The 22681-nt window shown below is 47.2% G+C and overlaps 1 protein-coding gene across 1 annotated transcript in view; it reads right to left on the reverse strand.

The window, feature by feature from the left end:
- TUBGCP5 (tubulin gamma complex component 5) overlaps positions 1 to 22681 on the reverse strand; it is a 394755-nt gene that overhangs the window by 173134 nt on the left and 198940 nt on the right. Inside the window, exons 13-14 of the mRNA XM_085622861.1 lie at positions 18715 to 18983; positions 12458 to 12656 (exon numbers count right to left, since the gene is read on the reverse strand). Coding sequence (XP_085478987.1) covers positions 12458 to 12656; positions 18715 to 18983 — 468 coding nt within the window. The remainder of the gene's footprint in view (positions 1 to 12457; positions 12657 to 18714; positions 18984 to 22681) is intronic.

The following is a 22681-nucleotide window of genomic DNA, read 5'->3' on the forward strand; positions in this document are numbered from 1 at the left end:
CCAACCCGACCAATAGGGAGACCTTCGTCCCATCCTCTTTATGAGCCGAAAGCTATTCCCTCGAGAAACGCACTATGCAACCATGGAAAAAGAGTGTCTAGCTATTAAGTGGGCTATGGAGACTCTTCAGTACTATCTGTTGGGGCGGACTTTCTTTCTGGTAACTGATCACGCCCCTCTTACATGGCTTCCGACTCACAAAGACACCAACCCCAAAGTACTCCGATGGTTTTCGTCATTACAGCCTTTTTTCTTTTCAGGCCCTCCATGTACCAGGACGAGCTCAAGGGAATGTAGACTTCTTGTCCCGATACCCAATGTCCGTATGGCCCGAACGTCCATACCTAGAGGAGAGGCAGTGTAACCGCGCCTGAACAGGATTGTCAAGATGGCGCCCGCGACCGGTCTCCCAGAAGGGGAGGTTAGCGGTCTAGTGGTTGGGACGCCGGGACACCAAAAGGGCGGAAGTGAAGCCCTGCCGGTGTTCGATGGAGAAGAGGAGAAAGCCGAGGCCAAAGGAGAGGAGGACGCCGACGCCGAAGAAAAGGGGAAGGACACCGACGAAGAGAAGGCAGAAGAGGACGCCGCCACGAGGAACAAAGAAGCAGGAGAGAGGGCCCTGCAGGATTGGGAGACCCGGCTAAACTGGCAGCGTGAGGACAAAGCGGGAGAAGAAACCTCGATCCTACCGCCTAGAGGCACCACGTACAGGTCTGACCGACCCGAGGAGGAGAAGAGCGGCAAGACCCCTTCTGCCACGACCCAGGAGGGCCATGGCCGAAGGCAAGTACCCTTTGTAAAATATCTCACCACAGGGTGGTGGAGGTTAGGACACTGAGCATCTATAACTGTCTTAAAAAAAAAAGGGGGAACAGCACATTCTTTGGTTTTTTTTTTGCACGTGTTGACCCTGAACTCAAATCCCCCGGGTGATGGTGATGGTGACGGTACTTAATGACAAGCAGGGCAGCTTATTGAGTTTGTTTATATTTCTTTATTTTTGAGGGTCACTGCTCCTATTCTCCTTCCTTGATCTCGCGGGACGGCCAGAAATAGAGGAGAAACAGACCCAGACATCAGTGCCACAAAAGGAAAGAGGACACCAGAAGCACACGAACATTATTCCCGCCCCCCGGACAAATAAAGGACCGTATACAGCTTATTAGTACAACCCTGATCTGGCATTTACCTGACAACATTTCTGTATATTCCAGACTGACCATTAAAAATATCCCAACGAACACCACTTCTGCCTGGGCGTCTCATTACTGAGGTGATCACACACCCACACCAAGAAAGCCAGATGGTTTACCACCGAACTTCGAGAGTCCAGACGCACTTGCCGCCGCCTCGAAAAGGCCTGGAGGAACACCAAATCCACAGAAGCCTGCAACAACTTCAGAGCCGCCACCAACCCCCACCACCAACTCATCAGAAAAACGAGGAAAAAAGCGATTGAAGACAGAATCTCCACTCACGGCACACAACAGCAAAGAACTCTTCAACATCATCAAGGAGTTCGTCCCAACCCACCAGCGAGTCCACCGACATCCCTCCCTCACAAGACCTCTGCGACAAACTCAGCACCTTTTTCCACCACAAAATCAAGAGCATATACGACAACTTCGACGAAGACAACCAACACACTGAACCCTCACCAACCACCCCCGACACCCTGAAGCCAGCGATCGACAACTGGACAGCTCTCACCACTGAAGACGATGAAGTCAATCCACTCTGGGGCCCCCACGGACCCCTGCCCCCACCACATTTTCAACAGATCCGCCAACACCATCGCACCCATGCTCTGCCACACCATCAACCGCTCCCTGGCAACCGCCACGTTCCCAGACGACTGGAAACACGCCGAGGTCAACCCCCTCCTGAAGAAACCCTCGGCGAACCCCACCGACTTAAAAAACTACAGACCCATCTCTCTGCTCCCGTTCCCAGCGAAAGTCATTGAGAAAGCTATCAACAGCCAACTCGCCAAATTCAAAGAGCACAACAGCCCTCCTTGCTGCAACAGACGACATCCGCACCCTACTGGACAAAGGAGAAACAGCAGCCCTCATGCTCCTCGACCTCAGAGGCGTTCGACACAGTCTCTCACCGCACCCTAATATGCAGACTCCACGACGCAGGGATCCAAGACAAGGCCCTCAGCTGGATCTGCTCCTTCCTCTCTGGCAGAAGGCAGCGGGTCAGACTCCCCCCTTTCCTCCGACCCTACACCTACCACCTGCGGAGTCCCCCAGGGGTCCTCCCTCAGCCCTACACTCTTCAACATCTACATGGCTCAACATTGTGTCATACGCAGACGACACCCAACTCATTCTCTCCCTATCCAACGAACCGAATACCGCCAGACACAATTTTCGAGAAGGCATGGAAGCCGTTGCCAAATGGATAAAAAACAGCTGCCTACCACTAAACACCAACAAAACAGAAGTACTCACGATGGGCCCAAACCCCGACGCATGGAATGACACCTGTGTGGCCCCCACGTCCTTGGAAGCCCGCCCACCCCCACGGACCACGCACGCAACCTGGGAAGCATCCTGGACTCCGAGCTCAAAATGGACCGCCAGATCAACTACACCAGAATAAACAAAAACCTCACCCACAAGCTACAGAACATCCAGAACGCCGCCGCAAGGCTGGTTCTCGACCTGCCAAGACACTGCCACATCTCCCAGCACCTGCACACACTCCACTGGCTCCTCATCGAAGCTAGAGTCACCTTCAAGATGCTCACCCACGCCCACAAGGCCCTCCACGACACCGGACCAGCATACCTTAACAGCCGACTCAAATTCCACGCACCCCAGAGGACCCTACGATCTGCCCAGCTCTCCTACGTTGTGGTCCCCCGCACCAGAAAGACCAGATCGGGAGGCCGCTCCTTTTCCTTCCTCGCGGCCCGAGCCTGGAATGCCCTGCCGCTCCACCTCAGACAGACAACATTGCTCCCCATCTTCACAAGAAACCTCAAAACCTGGCTCTTAGACAGACCCTCCCCCCCCCCCCTTGATGGACTGGAGCCAGCTAACACCCCTCACCCCCCAGCGCCTTGAGACCCTTACGGGTGAGTAGTAGCTCTTAAAAAACGCCTGATTGATTGATTGACGAAATCTGGGGATCCTAAGCTTTTTGCAAGCGGAGGATCTCAGTGTCCTCCTTGGGATGTACCATTGAAAAGGAGTATTTAAATGAGGGACCATATGATGCAAGGCCTTAAAAACCAGGCACAAAACCTTAAAAGCAATGCGTTTTCTGACAGGAAGCCAGTGAAGCGAATGAATCCCCTCCCTAACGGAATGCCGCACTTTGTACAACCTGAAGTTTGTTCAAGAAGGAGCTTTTAATGTTCAGAAACAAAGCGTTGCAATAGTCCAGCCGAGAGGTAACCAGGGCAATGATGACTGACTGGTGCATTTCTGTTGGGATGTAAGGGGTGACCTTTTTCAGGGTCCTAATGATGTAGAAGGAAGTGCTGATAGTGCAATTTGTTTAATGAAATCCTCTTAGTCAAGAGAGTCAAAGAAGTCAGCAATGACTCAGACATTGGGTAAGTGGCCTGCGTAGTAGTAAATGTAAAAAACCCTAGTGCGGTTGAGGTGTTTTGTTGGCACCGCCTCAGTAATTTGTTGAATCACTGGAAAGGCATTCAGGCTCTTGCGCTGGGATACATTTATGAGCCAAACTTGCAGGCTCACTGCAACATTGTTTGTGGGTCAGCTATGGGTAGGGACACTCCAAGTGGTTTGAACATTGAGACAAGTCATCGTTTCTCGGCCCTTAACTCTGTTGAAAACCTCGATTGATTTAATTCTGTATGGGAAAATGGGTAGAGCCAGGTGTCAAGAACGTTAAGTGATAGTAGTGGCCTTGTCGGTCCTATGGGTTTGCCCAGCTGAAAACTTTAATGTTCCGTGAACTTTAGAAACTTTCTTTCCTTGTGGTGTTTCAGCGCCAGGACACTTCATCTGAAGTAGCAGCTGCACCTTATACATATTAATACAAATTGATAATATGCCTGTCAATTATAACTTCATGTAGGCCCTGCTAGTGGTTCAGGTGTTGGATTCCTTTCTTGGAATAAAGGGGGTTTGTGTAATAAGCTTCATAACCCAGACTGGTTAAATTGCATCAGTAATTTTGGCTTAATATGTATTCAAGAGACTTGAATGATTAACGAAATTTTGATGGATGTGTTTCTAACCTACAATATCCCACCAATTCCTTCTCTAGATGGGACGGCAAGAGGGGGGGAGGAGGGGCAGCTTTAAATATTTTGGTTAGGTTGTCCAATGGGAAGGTTAAGGAACTGCGTTGCTCTACATGGTATAACAGTATATACCTATCTCTACCAGTCCTTCTGGATTTGATGCTTATTAACTTTTAATATAAAACCTTTCACAAAAGGATCACTGAGGAGGTTGATAAGCTTGATGATTTCATTTTGGCTATTGCTTTAAAAATGCAACAACAGGTATCAATTTTGTGGGAAGTGCATTATAATATTAGCTCTTGTAAATTTAGTGAGTGGCCGATTTGTGGTCTGACGAATGAAAAAGGAGGACACATTTCACCATTTGGGCATAGCCCCTAAGAGGAAGCCTTAAATAGGATCCTCATTAAAAACCATATGTTGTTCGCAGTTGACATGAATCCCTTGTCTAATCAGCTATCTCCAACGTTTGATGGAAACGGAAAAGGCAGTACAATTGATTTCATCTCGATATTTGAAGATTTTGTGGAAAATACTTCTGACTTTAAAGTAAAATGTTAATTGTGCAAGTGACCATAATTCACTTTCCATGCTACTTGATATAAACGTACAAAAAAGCAATATATCTAAAGAGTTAGGGGATATAAACTATTCAACCAACAAAGGTATAAGATTAAAATGGAGTAAAATGAACCCGGATAACATATTTTAAGAGTTAATCCAGGCTGAAGAGAATGCATTTCAACTTTGCTTATCTCCTGGTGCTGAACCAGCTTCAGTCATAAGCAGATATGTTTCCCTCCCCAGCCTTTGGTGCGCGAGCAAAGTACAGCCGGGCATAATAATCCGCAAAGGCCTGTGCGATTGCAGGCGAGGTGCAATCGGAGGTATCCAAGGGATCTTGGATTTCAGGGATTATCCTGTTTTTGTCACCCCACCCATATATTCGGGCGACGGACGAGCGCCACAGCATCTTGGCCGACTCCAAGTAAATCTGCTTGATCTCGACCCGAGAAACACAAGCTGCCTGTCTCGGTGAGCATCCGGGGTCTCAGTCTGGGCTTCCTCCAACCGTATGGCTTGTGCCTAGAGGAAAGTCAGCCGGTCACTTTGTGCCAAGCAGTTCGCGTGCACTTGACCCCTGGCCACACCGCGGATAGTGGCTTTGCTTGTCTCCTAGAGGATGCCCGGAGAGGGGACCGATCCGTGATTAGTGAGGAAGTATTGGCGCAATTCCACCTCTATTGCCTTCTTGACTTCTTTGTCTTGCAGAAACCATGCGTTTAGTCTCCACATCGCCTGGGTAGTAACTGCAGCCCCCCCAGGCGCAGGGAAAGGGCAGAGTGATCCGAAATTCCCCGGGGAAGGATAGATATGCTGGATACCCTGTGACACTCAGGCAGGGAAGAGGATCAGGTCAATGCGGGAGTGCGTCTGGTGGGCTGCTGCCGTATGAGTGAGTTGGAGGCCTCGGGGATTCCAGATCCTCCAGACGTCACATAAGCCAAGGCTGGTCGCCCAGTCCGTCATCTTCTTAGCATTGGCTAGTCTGGCTGGGGAGGGAGTGCCGGTCGTGTCGAGTGCTAGCTGCATAACAGCATTAAAGTCGCCCCCAATCACTGTCTGTCCCAAGGGTAGGGAGGAAAGTGTGCCAGTGAGGTGCGGTAGGGTGGAGATGAGCGTAGTGGGTGGAAATATATGGACGCCAGGTTAAGGACGTTCCCCTCTAGCTTCCCAGATACCGTCACAAACCTGCCCTGGGGATCTGTCACGACCTGGCCGATAATTAAGGGAAGCCCTCGCCTCATAAGAATCGCAACCCCTCGCGTGCCTCGGTCGAACCCAGAGTGCTAGACTCTGTCGAAACCATAGCGAGCGAGAAAGAAGCATTGATTCCCCAGGAGCTGCGTCTCCTGCAGTAGGAGTATGTCGGGCACGTGGCGTTGGGCATATTTAAGGACCGCTGTCCACTTGATGCAATCCAATAACCCGTTAACATTCCATGATAGAACATGAAGGGGCTTACCTGGGGTGGACGACTGCATCGGGACAGGGGCGTGCAATGAGAGGACCAAAGGGTATTGGACCCCGGCGGGGTAAGGGCAGTGCAATACTGGCACGAGTGTGCAGTACGAGTTGGGTGCTACGTGTTAATGCGGTGTCGGAGCAGTGAACAGGTGTCGAGGTGTTGCAGATCATTAGAAAAGGAGATCCTAAACGGTTCAAACTTAAAACAACCCAGAGGACAACGGTCCCGCTCTTCCTCAGCCCCCTGCCCTACACTTCTGGAACTGAAGCATCTGTCGCCCTGAAAAGGAAAAACAAAAATTAGCTACATCAACAGCTACAGGTTAGACTGAAACGCCTAATCGGGGATTGAGTGGCAATAGTGGACCCCTCCACATAATCGGACACAGTAGTCTTTGTGGCCTTCCACCATGGGCTACATGGGCCGTAGAATATATCTTTTCCAACCGCCGCCAATCAAGAGTACCCGGAGCTCTGCATCAAGTTATTTGTTTCTGCTCTTAGAGTGTCTGACTTTTAGAGAGGTCAGTGTCTGAGGCCGCAGGATCCGGGTGTTCGGAGAGTTCAGGACCATGGCGCGAGGCCTCCTCAGAGCTGTCTCTGCTGCGGTCACGTGTAGCCAGGTGGTCCACCTCGGCTGTGGCGTCCCGAGATCTCGAACCAAACAATGCAAGTGATCCCTCACGTGGTCCACAGCCCCTGCGGGACCACGTGTGCCTCCCCCACTGCCGGTGGGGAGTGAGCAGGCCTTCACTGCCCCGGGGGTCCGGTTGAGGATGTGGATGGGATTTGAAGGGGCCGTTCTTCAGTCAGCCAAGTTCACGCTGACTGAGGGGTCACGAAGGAGAGCGTCTTGTCTTGGAAGACAACCCGGAGGCGGGCCGGAAAGAGGAGACCATACCGCAGGCCCAGGTTATGAAGCTTCTGATTGACCTCATTATAAGAGCGACGCTGTGCTTGCACCTCTTTAGTATAATCCGGGAAGAGCATCACATTGTGATTTTGAAACTTCAAGGTGCCCTGGGCAGCAGTCAGGATGGCATCTCTGTCTTTAAAGTTCAGGATCCTGGTGATGATGGGCCTTTGTGGGGCACCGGGAGGCGGTTTAGTGTCAAGAGAGCGCTGGGCGCACTCGATGGCGAACCAGGGAGATAGTGAGTCTTTGGGCATCCAGGAATTCAGCCAGTTTTCCACGAAGGCAGCTGCCGGTCCCTGTGCGACCCCCTTCGGAAAACTCACCAAGCAGAGGTTATTACATCGTGACCGGTTTTCCGCATCTTCGGCCCTGCGATGTAGCTCCTTGGTGTGTGCTTGGAGGTGGGTTACTTGGTCTTTCAGTTGGTGAGGTCGTCCTCGACGGTGGAGATTCGGGATTCCGCTTCGGAAATACAAGCCGTGGCGTTCCGCAAGTCCTGACGTATGAGAGCCATATCCACCCGGACCTCGCCGATCTTGCTCTCCACCGAGGTTTGAGAGGCTCTGATGGCTTATAGGATAGTCGAGAGGTCTGACCCCTGGAGGGGGGAGACCACCAGCACCTCCCCCACGGTCAGCCGTGGTGAACTGATCCATTTTAGTTTGCGTCGGTTCCGCAGTTGATTTAGGGACACGATCTCTCCCCATCGTGGATTTCAGGAAAGGAGGGGGGGGGTGGTGTGTCCGTTTAGGCGAGGGCGAACTGACACCCAGGTCCCAGGGCGGGGAGGGGTACACCCCCCTCTCAGTTGAGTCCCCCTTAAATCTTCCCCTCTAAGAGACCCTCAAGCATTTACATGAGTGCATCAGAATAGAGGTCCGTCCCTTGGGGGTGAGTTATCGTTGTCCCGGGGTTCCCTAGGACTCCAGGCCCACAGGTCGTATCGGGGTGGGGAATGGTAACCTGCAAAAGACCACCGCCGCGCGACCTAACAGCCGAGTCCCCAATCGCGGGTGACGTGGCACGATCAAGGCCACCTCGGTGCCCCCCAGTCCGGGCAGGCCCCTACAGTCCCAGACGTCAGCAGTACAAGCCGGCCGGCAGAGGAGACACACGCGGGGTTTCTCCTAATTTCCACAGGGCCCCCAGGAAGTGGACTCATGCCACAGAGTGCCAGCGGGGTGACGGCAAGGCTAGACCCGATCCCAAAGGGAAGCCAAGGGGGTCTTGGCCGTCAGGCCCTCCCAGGGGGCTGGATGGTCAGTTCTCTTCAAGTCGGCCTTGGGCCTCTACTGTTCAGGTGGATGGGTGGGGGACAGCCCCTCCCCCGCGTGCAGCTCAGGCCCAGCACCTAGGACCCATGGAATCCAGGATCTCAGCGGTGAGCAATCTAGTGTGTCCACAGATTGCCGTGGTGGCCCAGCAACTCTGCGCCTCACAGGAGGGGGTGGGGGCCGAGCCCCGCTGCGTGACACTCGCAGCCGGGCGGCCCAACACCAACCTCCAGATGCAGAGCAAACGAGAAGTGATGCCAAATGAGAAGGAGGGGTGGGGGCCCGGGGAGCCTCACCTGGTGCACCCGCTGCCCGATCCAGGCAGCTGATCGGCCCTACACCCGGCTCTGGGCAGGAGGATAAGCCACAGGTGCAAGTAAGACAGAAGAGGGGGGCGGGGAGTCCCTATCAAGGATCCTGCTGCACGATCCTAGCAGCCAACCGGCACACACCTATCCCCCGACGACCAGAGCCTCGACTCCCTGCCCAGCGCCATTTTAAATTGATAAGGATCAGCGGGGGAGGACTTCCCGGAACCTGCATTGGCAGGACTGCAGTCTTCGACGCACATGCACCAGGGATCCAAACCCGGACCACCTCCGCCAGCTCAGCTCTCAGAGCGAGGAGGCCCAGCCACAAGTCTCCCCTCCACTGCCCGATACGACAGCCAAACCCCCCAGCACCCACACAACTCACCAGGCAGGCGGCGCATGGGTCTGTCGCGGCCTCAGGGCGCAGTCCGGACAAACAAGGCACTGCGCTCGGCAGCGCGGGAGGTCGCCTCGCGGTAGGCCATCTGAAGGGGAACACGCCACCTCACCTCGGCCCCTTCTTGGACGGATCACTTAGCACTTGGGGCTTCTAGGGTCGGCAGGAGCTGCACCGCCGGCAGGCGTCCAGCAGACAGTTCCCCTCAGGGCCTTATGACTCGTTCGGCAGGAGCCGTCATCTTGTGGCCTGCAGGTCTCGGAGTCAGTGCCACGGAGCGGGCTTCTCTGATCAAGATAAACGCAACTCGCACCGTTGTTGCACCGGACTTGCCACGGGAGATAGAGGCGGTGAGTTTCAGGAGTTGGGTGGCAGCCAAAGGTGGTGGAGCGGATGATGGAGGGGTCAGGAGCACTCTTAGAGTGCGACCGCCATCTTGACGCTTCAGGCCACGCCCCAAGCAATGCCTTAATTTATCATTTTTAATTGGGAAATATGAACCAGGAGAGGTGCACACCACATGACATTCATGGAACTCTCCTGTGCATTTGATAATGTAAACCACTCTAAAATGTGGGGCATGCTTTAGACCATGGGCGATCATGGGCATAGAAGGGGGTCTCGTTAGGTTACTCAGACATTTCCTTCTTATTTCTCATTTATATAAATGGCTTGGATTTCTATTTAATTAACAAAGTGAAAGACATTTCACAACTGGTGGCCACCCAGGACCTTGTCTTTTGTATGCGAATGATGCTGTTCTGATTGCCAGAACAGCAAACAGTCTAGAATTTCTCCTAGACTCCTTTACTTCCTTTATGTGTGACTCCGATCTAAGACTAAACTACTTCAAATCCTTTACTATGGTTATTGGCCCCGAAAATACAAAGACCAAGTGCCATTCTACGGATTGCATCAAATTGGATAGAGTTCCCTTTTTTAACTATTTGGGGATATTATTCGAGTCTGGCTAGAATTGGGACCATATACTTAATGTTGGATCACAACAACTTCAGAGAGCCACTGAAGCAGTTTTCCGTTTCTCGTCCAGGTTGGGCTCAATGCCAATGAAGGAGTTAACTTGAGTATACAAAAGCAAATGCATTCCAGTAGGACTCTATGGTGCCGCTGTATGGGGATATGCTAACGTAGATATCTTTCAGAAAATAAAGAAGACATTTTTTACCCGCCTTCTGTCAAGTCCACATTCTGTGTCTTCATTTATCAGCCACACAGAACTAGGCCTGAGTTATTTAGAGGATGCAGCCAATATCGCCCCTTTATATATTATCAAGAATTAGCCAACGCCTGAAGCTGATTTTTCAAGGTCAGTACTGGAGGACTGTCTAGCTCTGGAGAACATGGGGGAGATTCCCTGATTAAGGTATATTAAATGGATGTTTGAACAGCTAAGCGTCATGAAACTTTTTAATAATCCAGCTTGGATTGCCGCTTTGACAGAGCGAGTTTAAATTTTGTATAATTCTGCTCAAATGCTCGAACTTTGAAGGTGCAATCCTTGCAATCAGTTACTAATTACTCAACCTTGATTACTAACACATAGATTCAACCTTACAGGGCAGAGATTACGCACTTGCTTTTTGCTTTTCCAGTACAGGGTACCTGGTTCAGGTCCCTTCCCAGAAGTCCTTGTAACAATGTATCTCACCAAAGTACAGCACATTTTAAGTTATTTTGCACTTCATATAAAACTTTGTACTCCAGATTTTTATCCAGATTTCGCGGGCTGGGAATGTGAGACCCTATTCGACTGCCTCGGTCCACTCACAACAGCTGGGCTCACCCGAAATCTGTTACGGAGTCCTGAATTTTATTAGGGATGCCAGGTAGTAAGGCGCGGTTAATGAAATGGTAACTATGGATTAAAAACAAAAAGATTTTTATGTTGCTTTTAAATGTATATTCTCATTTTTAATCTTAAAATCTGAAATGTTTAAGTGCTTTATCATTCTCAGTTTCAATTTAACCTATACAATACGATCGTAAAATATAGGTTTGCTCTGTGGGGCTTGCCCCGAATTATTTGAGACCAATGGTGCAGCCGATCTGGTTATAAACAATACATTCAATATTCCATAAAGGAACTCATACTTCAGTGAACATTTATGATGATTTTATAGGTGACCCTGAACACTCCTGTTAAGATAGCCTCATATTTGAGGTTTTTGATGTCAGGTATAAGTTGAACAAGTCCCCCTAATTGGACATTGTAATCATCATTTTGCTGCGTTTTGAAATGTCCGTCTTCACACTATATCATGAAATGTTTATACATATGGAATTAATTTTATTTCCGTTTTATGTTGAGGTTTTATATGTGCTTTTATGGACTACATTGGCCAAATAAAGAAATATTAGTCTGTCTGACAACAATGGCAAGCAAGGCATCAGCATTGAGTTTTGACAGGAATGAATGCTGAGGTGCTGATCCTCTGTTTCCTTGAAGGAAGAGTCTTAGTAGGACGCTGCCGTGCTGAGGTAGAGAGAAGAATAGCCCTAGAACTGGTCAATATGTTAAGAATCCTCTGCTGGAGCATGCATCTAAAATCCCAGAATCTTTCATAGAATGATTGGCAGGCACACCACACAAACAGGATGTAGGTATTTCGCTTAAGTCTTGCATTGGTTTGAGAGACTTTTCTTGAAAAGTGAAGGTAGACAGTAAAGTCTCATAAGCAGAGAGAAAAAAACATCTTCCCTGAGGCACAAACAGCATAAAACTGTGGCAAAAGGAAATAAACATCTGTAGATTTCCTGTATGAACAGAAAAAACAAAAAATAGAGCAAAGTGTTCATGATCCTCCCACAAGGAGACTGAAAACATACAGAGCCAGCGGCAGTACAAAGAATGATGGTATATGACGGCAGCCGACTTCATAGAGCAATAAGCTATATTTTTAGCTGTTGTATGATGGCTGCCTATTTAGATGCATTTCCACCCTCACGGTTTTCTCTACCTTTACTTACGCACACAGTTGTGGTTTTGAAATGCACTGTAGCATTGTGTACATCATTTGTTCTAAATAGAAAAGATAATTACAAATAAAAATGAACATGTAGCCCAAGACGGCCTGTGAGATACACATTGCAGTTTGGAAAAATGGCACCTTGCTACCATTAGAATCATTGTTAATGTAGAGTAGCGTTGTTTCAAGAGCTGCTAACACAGGTGGGCATTTTCCACAGTTTAGGACTAGCAATAAAGCTCCTACGGTGCGAAACTTTCTTTCATGAAACATTAATTAAAATACATTTACTTGTCAGCATTGCTGTTACCTTGCAAAGTTGATAGCCAAAAGTGGGTCATGAACGTCTTGAAGTTCCAGGTGTTTTGCCACTATGCTCTGCATCTTTATTAAGCTCTGTTTAGTAGCTTGCTCGTCTGTTATAACATTTGGAACAGAATCTTTCCCATGCTGTAGACGAAACTGCACAGACTCCAAAAATAGTGTATACATACTTTTCCTTTCTGCATCTGAAAGGTTGAAATATAAAATATGAAATAAATGAAGTCATTCATTTAGGTTTCAAGTGTTTATTGCATTTTGTAAAATATACTTCAAATAGCAGTGCTTTATGTTACTCAAGCACAAGAATGAGTCAAAACCTGCAGGATTCAATATCTGTCCTTTATTATGGTAAGCAAGGAAGTACAGTACAACTCAAGACTACTGGTATCAAAAACTGTAGCCAGAGCTCTCAACACCCACAAAGCCCCGAAAACTGTTAAAAACTAGGCTTTTCAAATTAACGGTCAGCAAGTAGAGGACCTGATTGCTAGCTTAGCGCTGGGAGGCCCTACTGGGTAGCCATGTGCTTTAGACATTTTGGGTTATAGAATGGAGAATAGAATAGATATGCACTGCTGGATACACTTACTGGCCCAATACAGCCAGTGGGTTCCTAGCCCACAAATAAAGGCACCCCCCAAGACCGACACTGAAAGATCAACACTGCCTTGAGGGTAAATCTTTTGATAGTGTGCTCTAATGCACAAACACCATCACCATCCTTCATTGGCTCACTACAGGCAGCCACAGTAGCCAAGTCAAGTACTGTTTCCTAGCTCAACATAATCATGCTCTTCACAAAAGAGAATCAATGAAAACCTCTCCTGTTTTAAACTCTCTGTATCAATTTACAGTGCAACAGTTCATAATTCCTGGTTTTATCATCAGTAAAACAGGGTTGTCATCAATTTTAACCTTAGAGAGGATTTCACTACTATGTCAAGCCTGTACACAACCTGGTAATCTTTCCCCTAACCAATCTCTCACAAGCTAAGTTTCTTAGCTTGAGAACATGATATAGTGAATTCACAATTGGATGTGATGGAATATACCCATACCCCCTCAGGTCCAGCCTGGTCTATACTCAGGCCATGGTGAATGGTTAGCAAGTTGTTTACATTAATTTGTTACATGATTAAGTTCTTCCCTGGATGACGCAATGTAGCAAGTATGAGCATGCTTCTCTTAAGGATTTGTAGAGTCATGCCAAGACCAACAAGTTACTTACCTTCGGTAACGCCTTATCTGGTAGAGATAGTCTAGCCGCAGATTCCTCACCTTAGTATCCTCCCCACAAAGGGAACAGTTCAAAAACTGAAAAGAAATTGAACCAAGCAATGAAAGCTAAGCAACAGAAGAAATGCAAGCTAAAGAAAAACAACAATTGTTGAGTAGAGGGAAGAATATCCCACAGGAAGGGGGGGCACTTACCAAAAGTATAAGGGCAACACTCCTACAGCCCAGATTAAACCAAGGTACATGGGTGAAGAAAACCCAGAGCTGGGTCAAAGAAGTAAAATACACAATAGAGGGGAATATTCTTTATGAAGAAACCCCAGCAATAAAAGATAACGCATAGGTGTAATGACTAACCCCTGAGGGTAGGATATGTGGACACCGTACAGAACAAAATTAAAAGTTACCGAAGGGGACAAGCAAGCGAACAAGGAAACGAAGTCCCAGAGGATAAAATCATAATGTTCTAGGAACAGTTTCAAGTAACAAGGAATCCAGCAAAATGTGGATGAGCCATTATCACACAAAAAAATCCACATAGTGCCTTTGCAAGGATAAAAATGTAGGCGCCTTGATGCTGCGCGTGTATGAACTCCAAAAAAGGTGTTGTTTGTGGCAATGAGAGAAAAATATTTGCCTGAAGGCAATAAGTGAGTATGACAGATGTCCTTACAGGAAAAGTCTGAGTAAGGACAGCGAAACAGGTGGTAGAAAAAGTCTGCACTTAAGTACTACCACACATACAAAGAATGTGGAGGAAACCACAAACAAGACGATCAAGAGGACTGAGGAGGAATCATTTTGTTTTGTTGAAAAACACCCTTGTGAAAATCACAAGTGAATCACCGTAGTAGTCCATTAAAACTGCACCCTGCTGAACAAGAGCGAGAAGCTCGCTAAAGAAATGAAGGACACAAAGAAAAGAATGTCCTAGCAGGAAATAATGGCGAGGCTAGTAATATAGACAACAGAGTAGGGACTGTGGCACATGTCCCACTGCCGCAGTGGAAATTTAGAGCCTTTAGCGGAACAGAATTACACAAGAAGGGAAGCAGAAAGGGTGCTCCCTGTATACATCAAGGAGAAACAAGAGAGTCACAAGAAAAGGATTTCATTGAACAAGCTATATAGAAACTCCCCCTGGGGATTAAAATGGAAGATCCCTATAAGGGATACTAAACATTATTTATCAACGTGAAGTGCTGGGGTAAAAAGTTCCAGCAGTTAGGATGTGAGTCAGAGCTTGTAAACTCTAGACCACAAGAGGCTCTCATAAGTAGTGCGTTGAGCATACAGAAGTGCTCTAAGGTCATGTAACACAGCTAATTATTCTTGTGTGAGAAAAGAATAATACTGAAAAATGATCTCTTGGGCACGGAGCCCATAGTCAGAGAAACAGAACACCTATGCAACAGGTGTTAAACCCATGTACGGTTATAACAGAACCACAACCTGTCCTCGACAGTGTAAGAAGGTTAAGAATAATACATGCGAGAAGCAGGAACACCACACCGGGTGTCACCAGTAGGTGGGATAGACAACCATGGACACCGCCATGTAATACTTAATCGAGAAAGAAATGAAGGACCCACATCCCCCATACAAACTGAAATGGGTGGATTTAGGGAAACAGACTGGAACAAGAGCAGAGCTGAGTTTCTGTTCCACTTCGACTGTCGCGAAAACACTGCAAAGCAGAGTCGGCATGAGCACCGAAAAGGTGGGCACCATTAAAAGACATGTCAAGCTAAGTGATCTGAAAAGCCTCTGAAAAAGCGGAGGCGTGTAGCCAGGCACGACGACATTGCACCAAAGAAGAAGCCATGGCACGACCTACTGAATTAGTGATATCCATCTCACACCTAATGATTAACTTGGCCACCTGTTGCCAATTTTTGATCAACTAGGTAAGCTTGCGCCGGGTCACATCCGGATGCGATGGCAATAGACGTGTCAAGGAATCTGACAATGTATTGGAAAAGTGTCCTAGAACGCAAGATGTATTAATGGAACGCAAAGCAGAACTTGTGGAGGAGACGATATGTCTACCACAAGTGTCCTGTCTCCTGGAATCTCTGTCTGACAGAACATGAGGAAGAGAGTTGACATCATGCGAGTCCGAAGCAGCCTATACAACCAAACTATGATGAGTAGGGTGCTGGAGAAGACAGGCCAGATCACCAGGGGCCGGAGGGTGTCTGAGATATAGATCGATCCATCAGGCCACTGTATCGGGTTTAGCACAGTTCCAAACAAAATGTCATATAGGGTGTCACTATAAGGAAGCACCAGCTCCACCCCTGTTCTGCCCTGATGGAGAACGCCAATTAGGGGATCGGTACATTTTTCTACAGAAGAAAGCATTAAATCCAAATTCAAAGCAACTCGCCATAGCAGATCAGCTAAAGAGGAGCTCGCTTCTGTAGCAAAACCAGGAGGGTAAAGAACCCCTGAGGCTTGGGAAGACTCTAATCCACTAGCTTCACCTAGTTCAATTAGCCAGCTATCCTCCAAAGGAGGCTGAGCAGCATCAGATATGGCATACAGAAACCTTGACTCATCCCCATCACCTCCTAAACAGTGTTCCTCAGAAGGAAAAATATTGGAGGGCTCCACAGAAAAGCAGAAGAGTGTCCGAGATAGGGGGCACTATTTGCGCCGCACTCGAAGTCGACTGACACACAGTTGGCGACACCTCAAAGTCGGAAAGGGGAAGGGGCACACTGTTGGTCGAAGCCTCTCCAATCCTCATTCATTCCCACTAATTGACATTCTGAATCAAGTGATCAGGAGACATATTTATGGTGGGTTGTGAACGTTCTAATGAATTTACAAGATAAAGTATTAAAACTCTAAAAGTCAATGCTGTATTTGCATAACTGGTAAATAAACTACATGCTCAGTTAAAGTGATTGCCCTGTACAGTGACTAACTACAATAGGTTTTTCATACACAAGTTTACATGGGGCTCCACTGATCTTTCATGAGTATCAAATCCTACTTGCACAATGCCATTCCATTTCCTGTATAGGTCAGCTTGATTCTGATTCCCTGATACACTATCAAAAGTAGTATTTAGATGACAGAATGTTTTTCATTTGTATACCACTGCTATCTATTGAGGAAAACCACAAAAATGAGGATCCAATAAACAATCTGGGTTTTTTTTTTCTACTCCTGGTTTACATAACCATAGGTTGGTTGCAGAAGCAGTTTAGTCTTCTAAATATAAGATCAGCTGTGCTGGTTTTCATTTTTTTTAAAAATAGGTTTGTTTACTTTATTTCCCTTGCTTGGCGCTGAGTTATCAATTAGCTGTTAAGATGTTACCAGCTGCACAACAAAGTAGTTAAACTATATAAGATTACTTGGATGAGAATGGTGCTTTTTGTTCACGCATGTAAACCGTAATCTAAAAATCCAGCCATATCTTCAGAAAACACGGTTTGAAATCCAATGCTCTTAACTGACTCAATAGTAAGGTGGGCCAGGGTGCTAGGAATTACTTAATGGGCTGATCATACTCAACAAGCACTTCTTTCAACATTCATTAGTCTACATCCGCGAAATGCTCAGGATATTTTTGTTATTCTATTCTACTGTCCATGACTATCAATAACAATCCTGCAAAGCAAAAGTAAATGCTACTTGTAATCCTACGTCTGCTTTGTGGTATCTTCACTGAAGTCAAACAACCCTCCCCTGAATTGCAGATTAGTAAAGCACACTGCTCTAGTGGTCCAAGTTAGGCTTTCAAAATGAAAGGATCCTGTGGAGGACTGTGTGTACAATGTGATATGAAAGGTCCTAAAGCCTTAAAGGATCTATGTCTGTTCTCTGCTTCTCTGTGATGTCTCCCTATGTGGCTGTAAGTTATTTCTCATTGGGCTACAATGTGCTATGATGTATACTGCCTTTTCGAAACACAGATAACATTTTTTAAGAAGGTAAAATTTCAAACAATGTAGCCTCAAAAAGCTGCTGTACATGTACCTACAGTTTGGTAAAGGTTCCATTTGGATGGCTTAAATTATGGGGTTTGCATTGCAGAGGTGTTCAGGCGATCATTTCACAGTTTATGAGTAAAATGGAGCAGAATAATACAGATGGCATAATGGGGAACCGTTAACCATCACTAGAGTTTTCCTCGCAAGATGGAAACGTCCTACAGAAGTCTTCACTGATCTTGTCATTAAAGTTAGGATCCAGGGTCTGGTGGAAATGCCACCAAGAACTGCTTCATTTAACCTGGTAAGCTTCATACCATTGGATACTGGAGAAAACATTAATTTTAAGATTGATTACTCCGATGCTTTACATACAGGACTTCCAGCAAAGATTCTATACACACCGCAGCGGGCCCAAAAGGCTGCAGATTTTTGCCTTATTATGTATCAGATGGGAGAAGGGCTTTATGAAGGATGTCCATAAAAGAGATCATTTTATTAAACTATGTTGCTTGGCAAGTAAATTCATCCACAGCATGGTTCCTAGCTATCTGTTGTTGTTTATACCCCCTTCAATCATTTTAGGAGCCTTAGGGCAAAGTACATAATCTTTTACCACAGAGCTATCTAAGCACCAAAGAGGAATGTCATATCTCAGTCCTTGTTGCGAAGAACTGGAATAACCAATGTATGACATTGTTGGCTAAAGACTTATTTATTTTTAGAGTGAATCTCTTCAACGTTTTCTGAATGGCTCTTGTAATCCTCAATATTGTTTCTTCAATCCCTGTCTTTGGGTCCATGCCAGTGCTACAGATGTACAACGACTAGTACTTTCAGCTCCGATGGAATAAGATACTATATAAATACTGCTCACAGTAGTGACTTCCAAAAGGATATTGACAAATCATCACCGAGTACAACAAGGATAATGAACAAAACAACATGGAAGGTAAGCTAAAATTATTAGATTATTTAAAAAAAAAAACACATTTATAATTCAACAGAAAAAGAACAACAAAACATTAATGCAGAAATATCAAGTTGATAAAACATTTACCTCTCGATCCCGACTGCTGTAGAGAGTCATTTTTGCTTTTCAAGTTCTTGAGTAGCTGCATGGACTTTCCAGCCATTATGATCTGCTTCAGCACTGGCTTTAAGAACGACACCATGGTGTGCTGTCTGCTTGAGGGTGTCTGGTCACTGCCTGAACTGCCACTGGCATTATCACTCATTTTGTCTTCATTATCTGTTTTTTCAGAGATGCTGTATAACGTGTAGGTAGCATACCAAAAATCTCGATGATTAAATGGGACATCCTTATTTCTATTAAAAGGAAAAAGTATTAAGGGAAAATACATAACTTATGAGAACTTTAAGTCAGAGGTATAATCTATACTAACAGAAACTATTCTGGAGAGGACTTTAAAATGTTTATTTAAGAATACATATTTTTGAAAACCTTTGCCCTTCAAGAACCGTGTTTGGTAGTATAGATAAAACCTATTATTCAGATCTTTGATAAATGTACAGTTGTAAAGGACACCTTTTACTTCCATAATTTAAAAAAGGAACCAAAGGGTTAGAATATTCACATAATCACATTGCTGGTAATTGTTTTAAATGAGAAATATTTTTCTAACCCAACTAAAAATAATATATTTTCATATACAGTTGCATTTTGTGGGTTGTGAACATTTTTGAAATGCACCAGATCTGTTTGTTTCTCGACAAGATAAAAAAAGGTTGGGGTTTTAAGGAAAATCCTATTAAAGAATTATAAGACAATTCACAATAAACACAATCAAGGAATTTGTCCTCAGTTGATTTGTACTAACAGTTCATAATCAGACTCTAGTACGTAATTCCCCATCTTAATAACTGCAGACAATAGTGTTTAATAACCATAAATAAGGCTTCTTAATTCAAAGAAGGATTAGAGAAAAATTAGTTTAATTTCCGACTTCGATGGAGCCTCCTTGATTGTGTATTAAAAAAATGGTACTTCGGTTCATCCCAGAATATTTCCGTTAAGCTCAAGAATGTCAAGGAGGGCTAACCAACAACCAAGATGGCCGCTCTGGGGTAGAGCTCCGGTCGGCCACCGGCTAATTCCCCGAATAAATCTGCTACACAGATCCGGACAGGCGCGCAACACCCATTGGACTCACAGGGCTTCAGCCCCCCCCCGTCGTGTGTGGCAGCCCGGGATGAGACACCTTCCCGGGCAAAAAAGCAGCCGCACCCGAGCAGTTCACAGGTCTTTAAAAGACCATTTGCATGTTAATGAGGCCTTGCTGTTGTTTCACCCCTTCTAAGAGCCCCTGCAGCTCCACTGCCTATTGCTTAAAGTTCAGCCCCCCCCGAAATTTTTGCTCAGCCCCCCCCCGAAATTTTTGCTCAGCCCCCCCCGAAATTTGGCTCTAGTTGCGCCTCTGGATCCGGATGCCCGTAATTATCGAGGTCGGAGGAGTATCTTGAGCTACTGATTGCCCGAAGCCTTCCCCGAGGCGAATTGGTGACCAAAACGCCGATGCTAGCACCAAATATATTCTGCAGCCGTGAGACGGGGGGACCTGGCAGAGACGCTGCGCGGCCTGCGGCACGGCACGGGAATGCGCTGAAAGGCAGCGGCCTGGGAAAACGCCTGTGGCTGTCGGACCACACTGTGGACGGAAGGCACGGACTGGGCGCATCTGCCTGAACCATGAGCTGATGTGAGGTGTCCCGGATTGCCAGTAAGTCGCATGAGCCTCGGGCGCCCTATTCAACACGCGGGGGCCGAACAACGTACATGGAGCATTGTTGCCCCGGCGGCCGAATATCTGGGAGGAAGCGGAGCGTCGACCTCTACCATCCTGCGGCCCCGCCTACTCTGGGGGATAACGCGAAGGCCTGTGGACACTTGGGGGGCAGCAAGATTCTGACTCTCTTCCCCCCCCCCCTCCCTTGTCCTTTGAAGATCTTCACCTTCAGGGATTGGGGGGCACCGTTTACAGACGACGAAGGGCGACACCCTACGACCTCTCACGCCTACTGCTATCAGGGCGTTATCCCGGAGAGAAAAGTTCCGTGAGGCCCAGGCTGCGCCCGACATAACTCCAGCCGGCTGCCATTTTGAGGCGCGTGTGACCCATCGCCATAAAGGCGGGTGCCTAAGAACCGGCGGCTGGTCTGCGGCAGTCACTACGTGTCTCCTGACGAGATTGACCCCTGCTGTTCCTTGCTTGGGGTGGAAGCGTGAGACACAATGGCCACTTCGAGGGGACCCAAACCATCCATGCTTCAAAAATTATCAAAGTATGCCAACTTCAAGGTAGCGGACTCTGAGGTGCGACAACCGGATGATGAAACAACATTGTAGCGGCCCAACGCTAGCGGACATAATGGAGGCGGTACAGGGGGTCCGCACGGTGCTGGAGCTCAAAATTGACACTGTCTCCATTGACGTCAATTTGATCCGTGCTGACCTCCGGAATATGGGGGAACGAGTCAAGTCAAATGAAGGGTCCCTCGCTACGCTCACGACCTCCACCACACGCCTGGAGTCGGTGGTCAAGCACTTACAAGCCCAGACGTCTGACCTTGAGGCCCGGCTGGAGGACTATGAAGGGCACGCAAGAAGGAATAACAAACGTATTTTAGGTGTTCCTGAACGGGCGGAGGGGCCAGCTACTGATCTTTTCGTGGAGGACTTAATCCAAAACCAACAACCTCGATCCCTCTCCAATTATTTCTCCATCGAACGTGCCCACAGAGTACCTGGAGGCCCTCCGAAGCCGGGCGCTCCCCCACGCGCACATTTTCAACTTTCGGGATCGAGATGTCATCCTTCAGGCTGCGACGAATGGACCACCACAAAAATTTGAGAATTGCAGTATAACCCTTTTCCAGACTTCACTCATAAGGTACAATTGAAACGTTGCTCCTTCCTGGAAGTCAAAACGCGCTCTTAGGGAACACAATTTGAAATATGCCATGCTTTTCCCAGCGAAGCTACGGGTGCAGGCAGATGCGAAGTCACTATTTTTCCACTTCCCAGAGGAGACCTGGGACTGGGTGGAGGTCGACTCCGGACCGGGACACTGCCTCCTGGGAACACGCACACGACTCAGAACGTCCTCAAGGGAGGCCTGGTTGAACTTATATGGTGCAGGTATCATAGCAGCCAGTACATGCTGAGACTCATGTTTCTTGTATTTTGCGAGTGGTTGAGACATTGCTTAAGTCCCTGGGTCACACCCCTGAACCGTTATGAACAATAATCGTCTGTTATTCACATAGTGTCCTAAGTACATATGTCTTTCAATATGTATGTTTCGCATAATTTTTGTTTATTTGACATTGATTTCTGGGAAGAATAGGAATGTTGGGACATGGTTCATTGTTGTACTCGGGGTTCTAGACTCTCACTTACAGTTGCCAGCTATTTTGATTAATATTCTGGGCAGATATTTTGTCCTTCAGGGGAAGAGGGTCGAATCTTGGGGTACGTTGGTTAGGTAGTGTTTCCCTCTTATTAGGTTCTTTATGGGTATCCAAGCACTCTGCAAATTGGGGTGGTGGGCAGTTCTGAGTCCACGTTGCAGGGAGGCAGGGTGGGGGGGGGTTCAGGGTGTTCTACAAAGGGGGTGGTTTGTTTTTTGTTTTATGCTTTAAGCAATCTGCCTAGGTCGATTATGCGCATTTATACGATGGTAGCTGATGCCTATAGAGATTACACGTGTATGTTTCTGCACTGTGTCTTATTGTGTAAACTGATTCATCGGGCCCGATGGGAATTGGGGTCCTCGTTTCAAGATTCTAATTGGTGACACTCCTGTCTTCTCCACACCCCTGGGCCGACTTAAATTGATTACCTGGAATGTTAATGGACTGGGCGATCGGATTAAAAGGGGTTTGGTCTTGCAGTATCTGAAGAGACACTCCCCAGACCTTATACTTCTACAATAGACACACATACCGGGCCCAACATATAAGGTGCTGAACCTCTGGGGCTACAAATTACTTGCTCATGCAGGATA

Source organism: Triturus cristatus, chromosome 8 (genome assembly GCF_964204655.1).
Source record: "Triturus cristatus chromosome 8, aTriCri1.1, whole genome shotgun sequence".
NCBI lineage: Eukaryota > Metazoa > Chordata > Amphibia > Caudata > Salamandridae > Triturus > Triturus cristatus.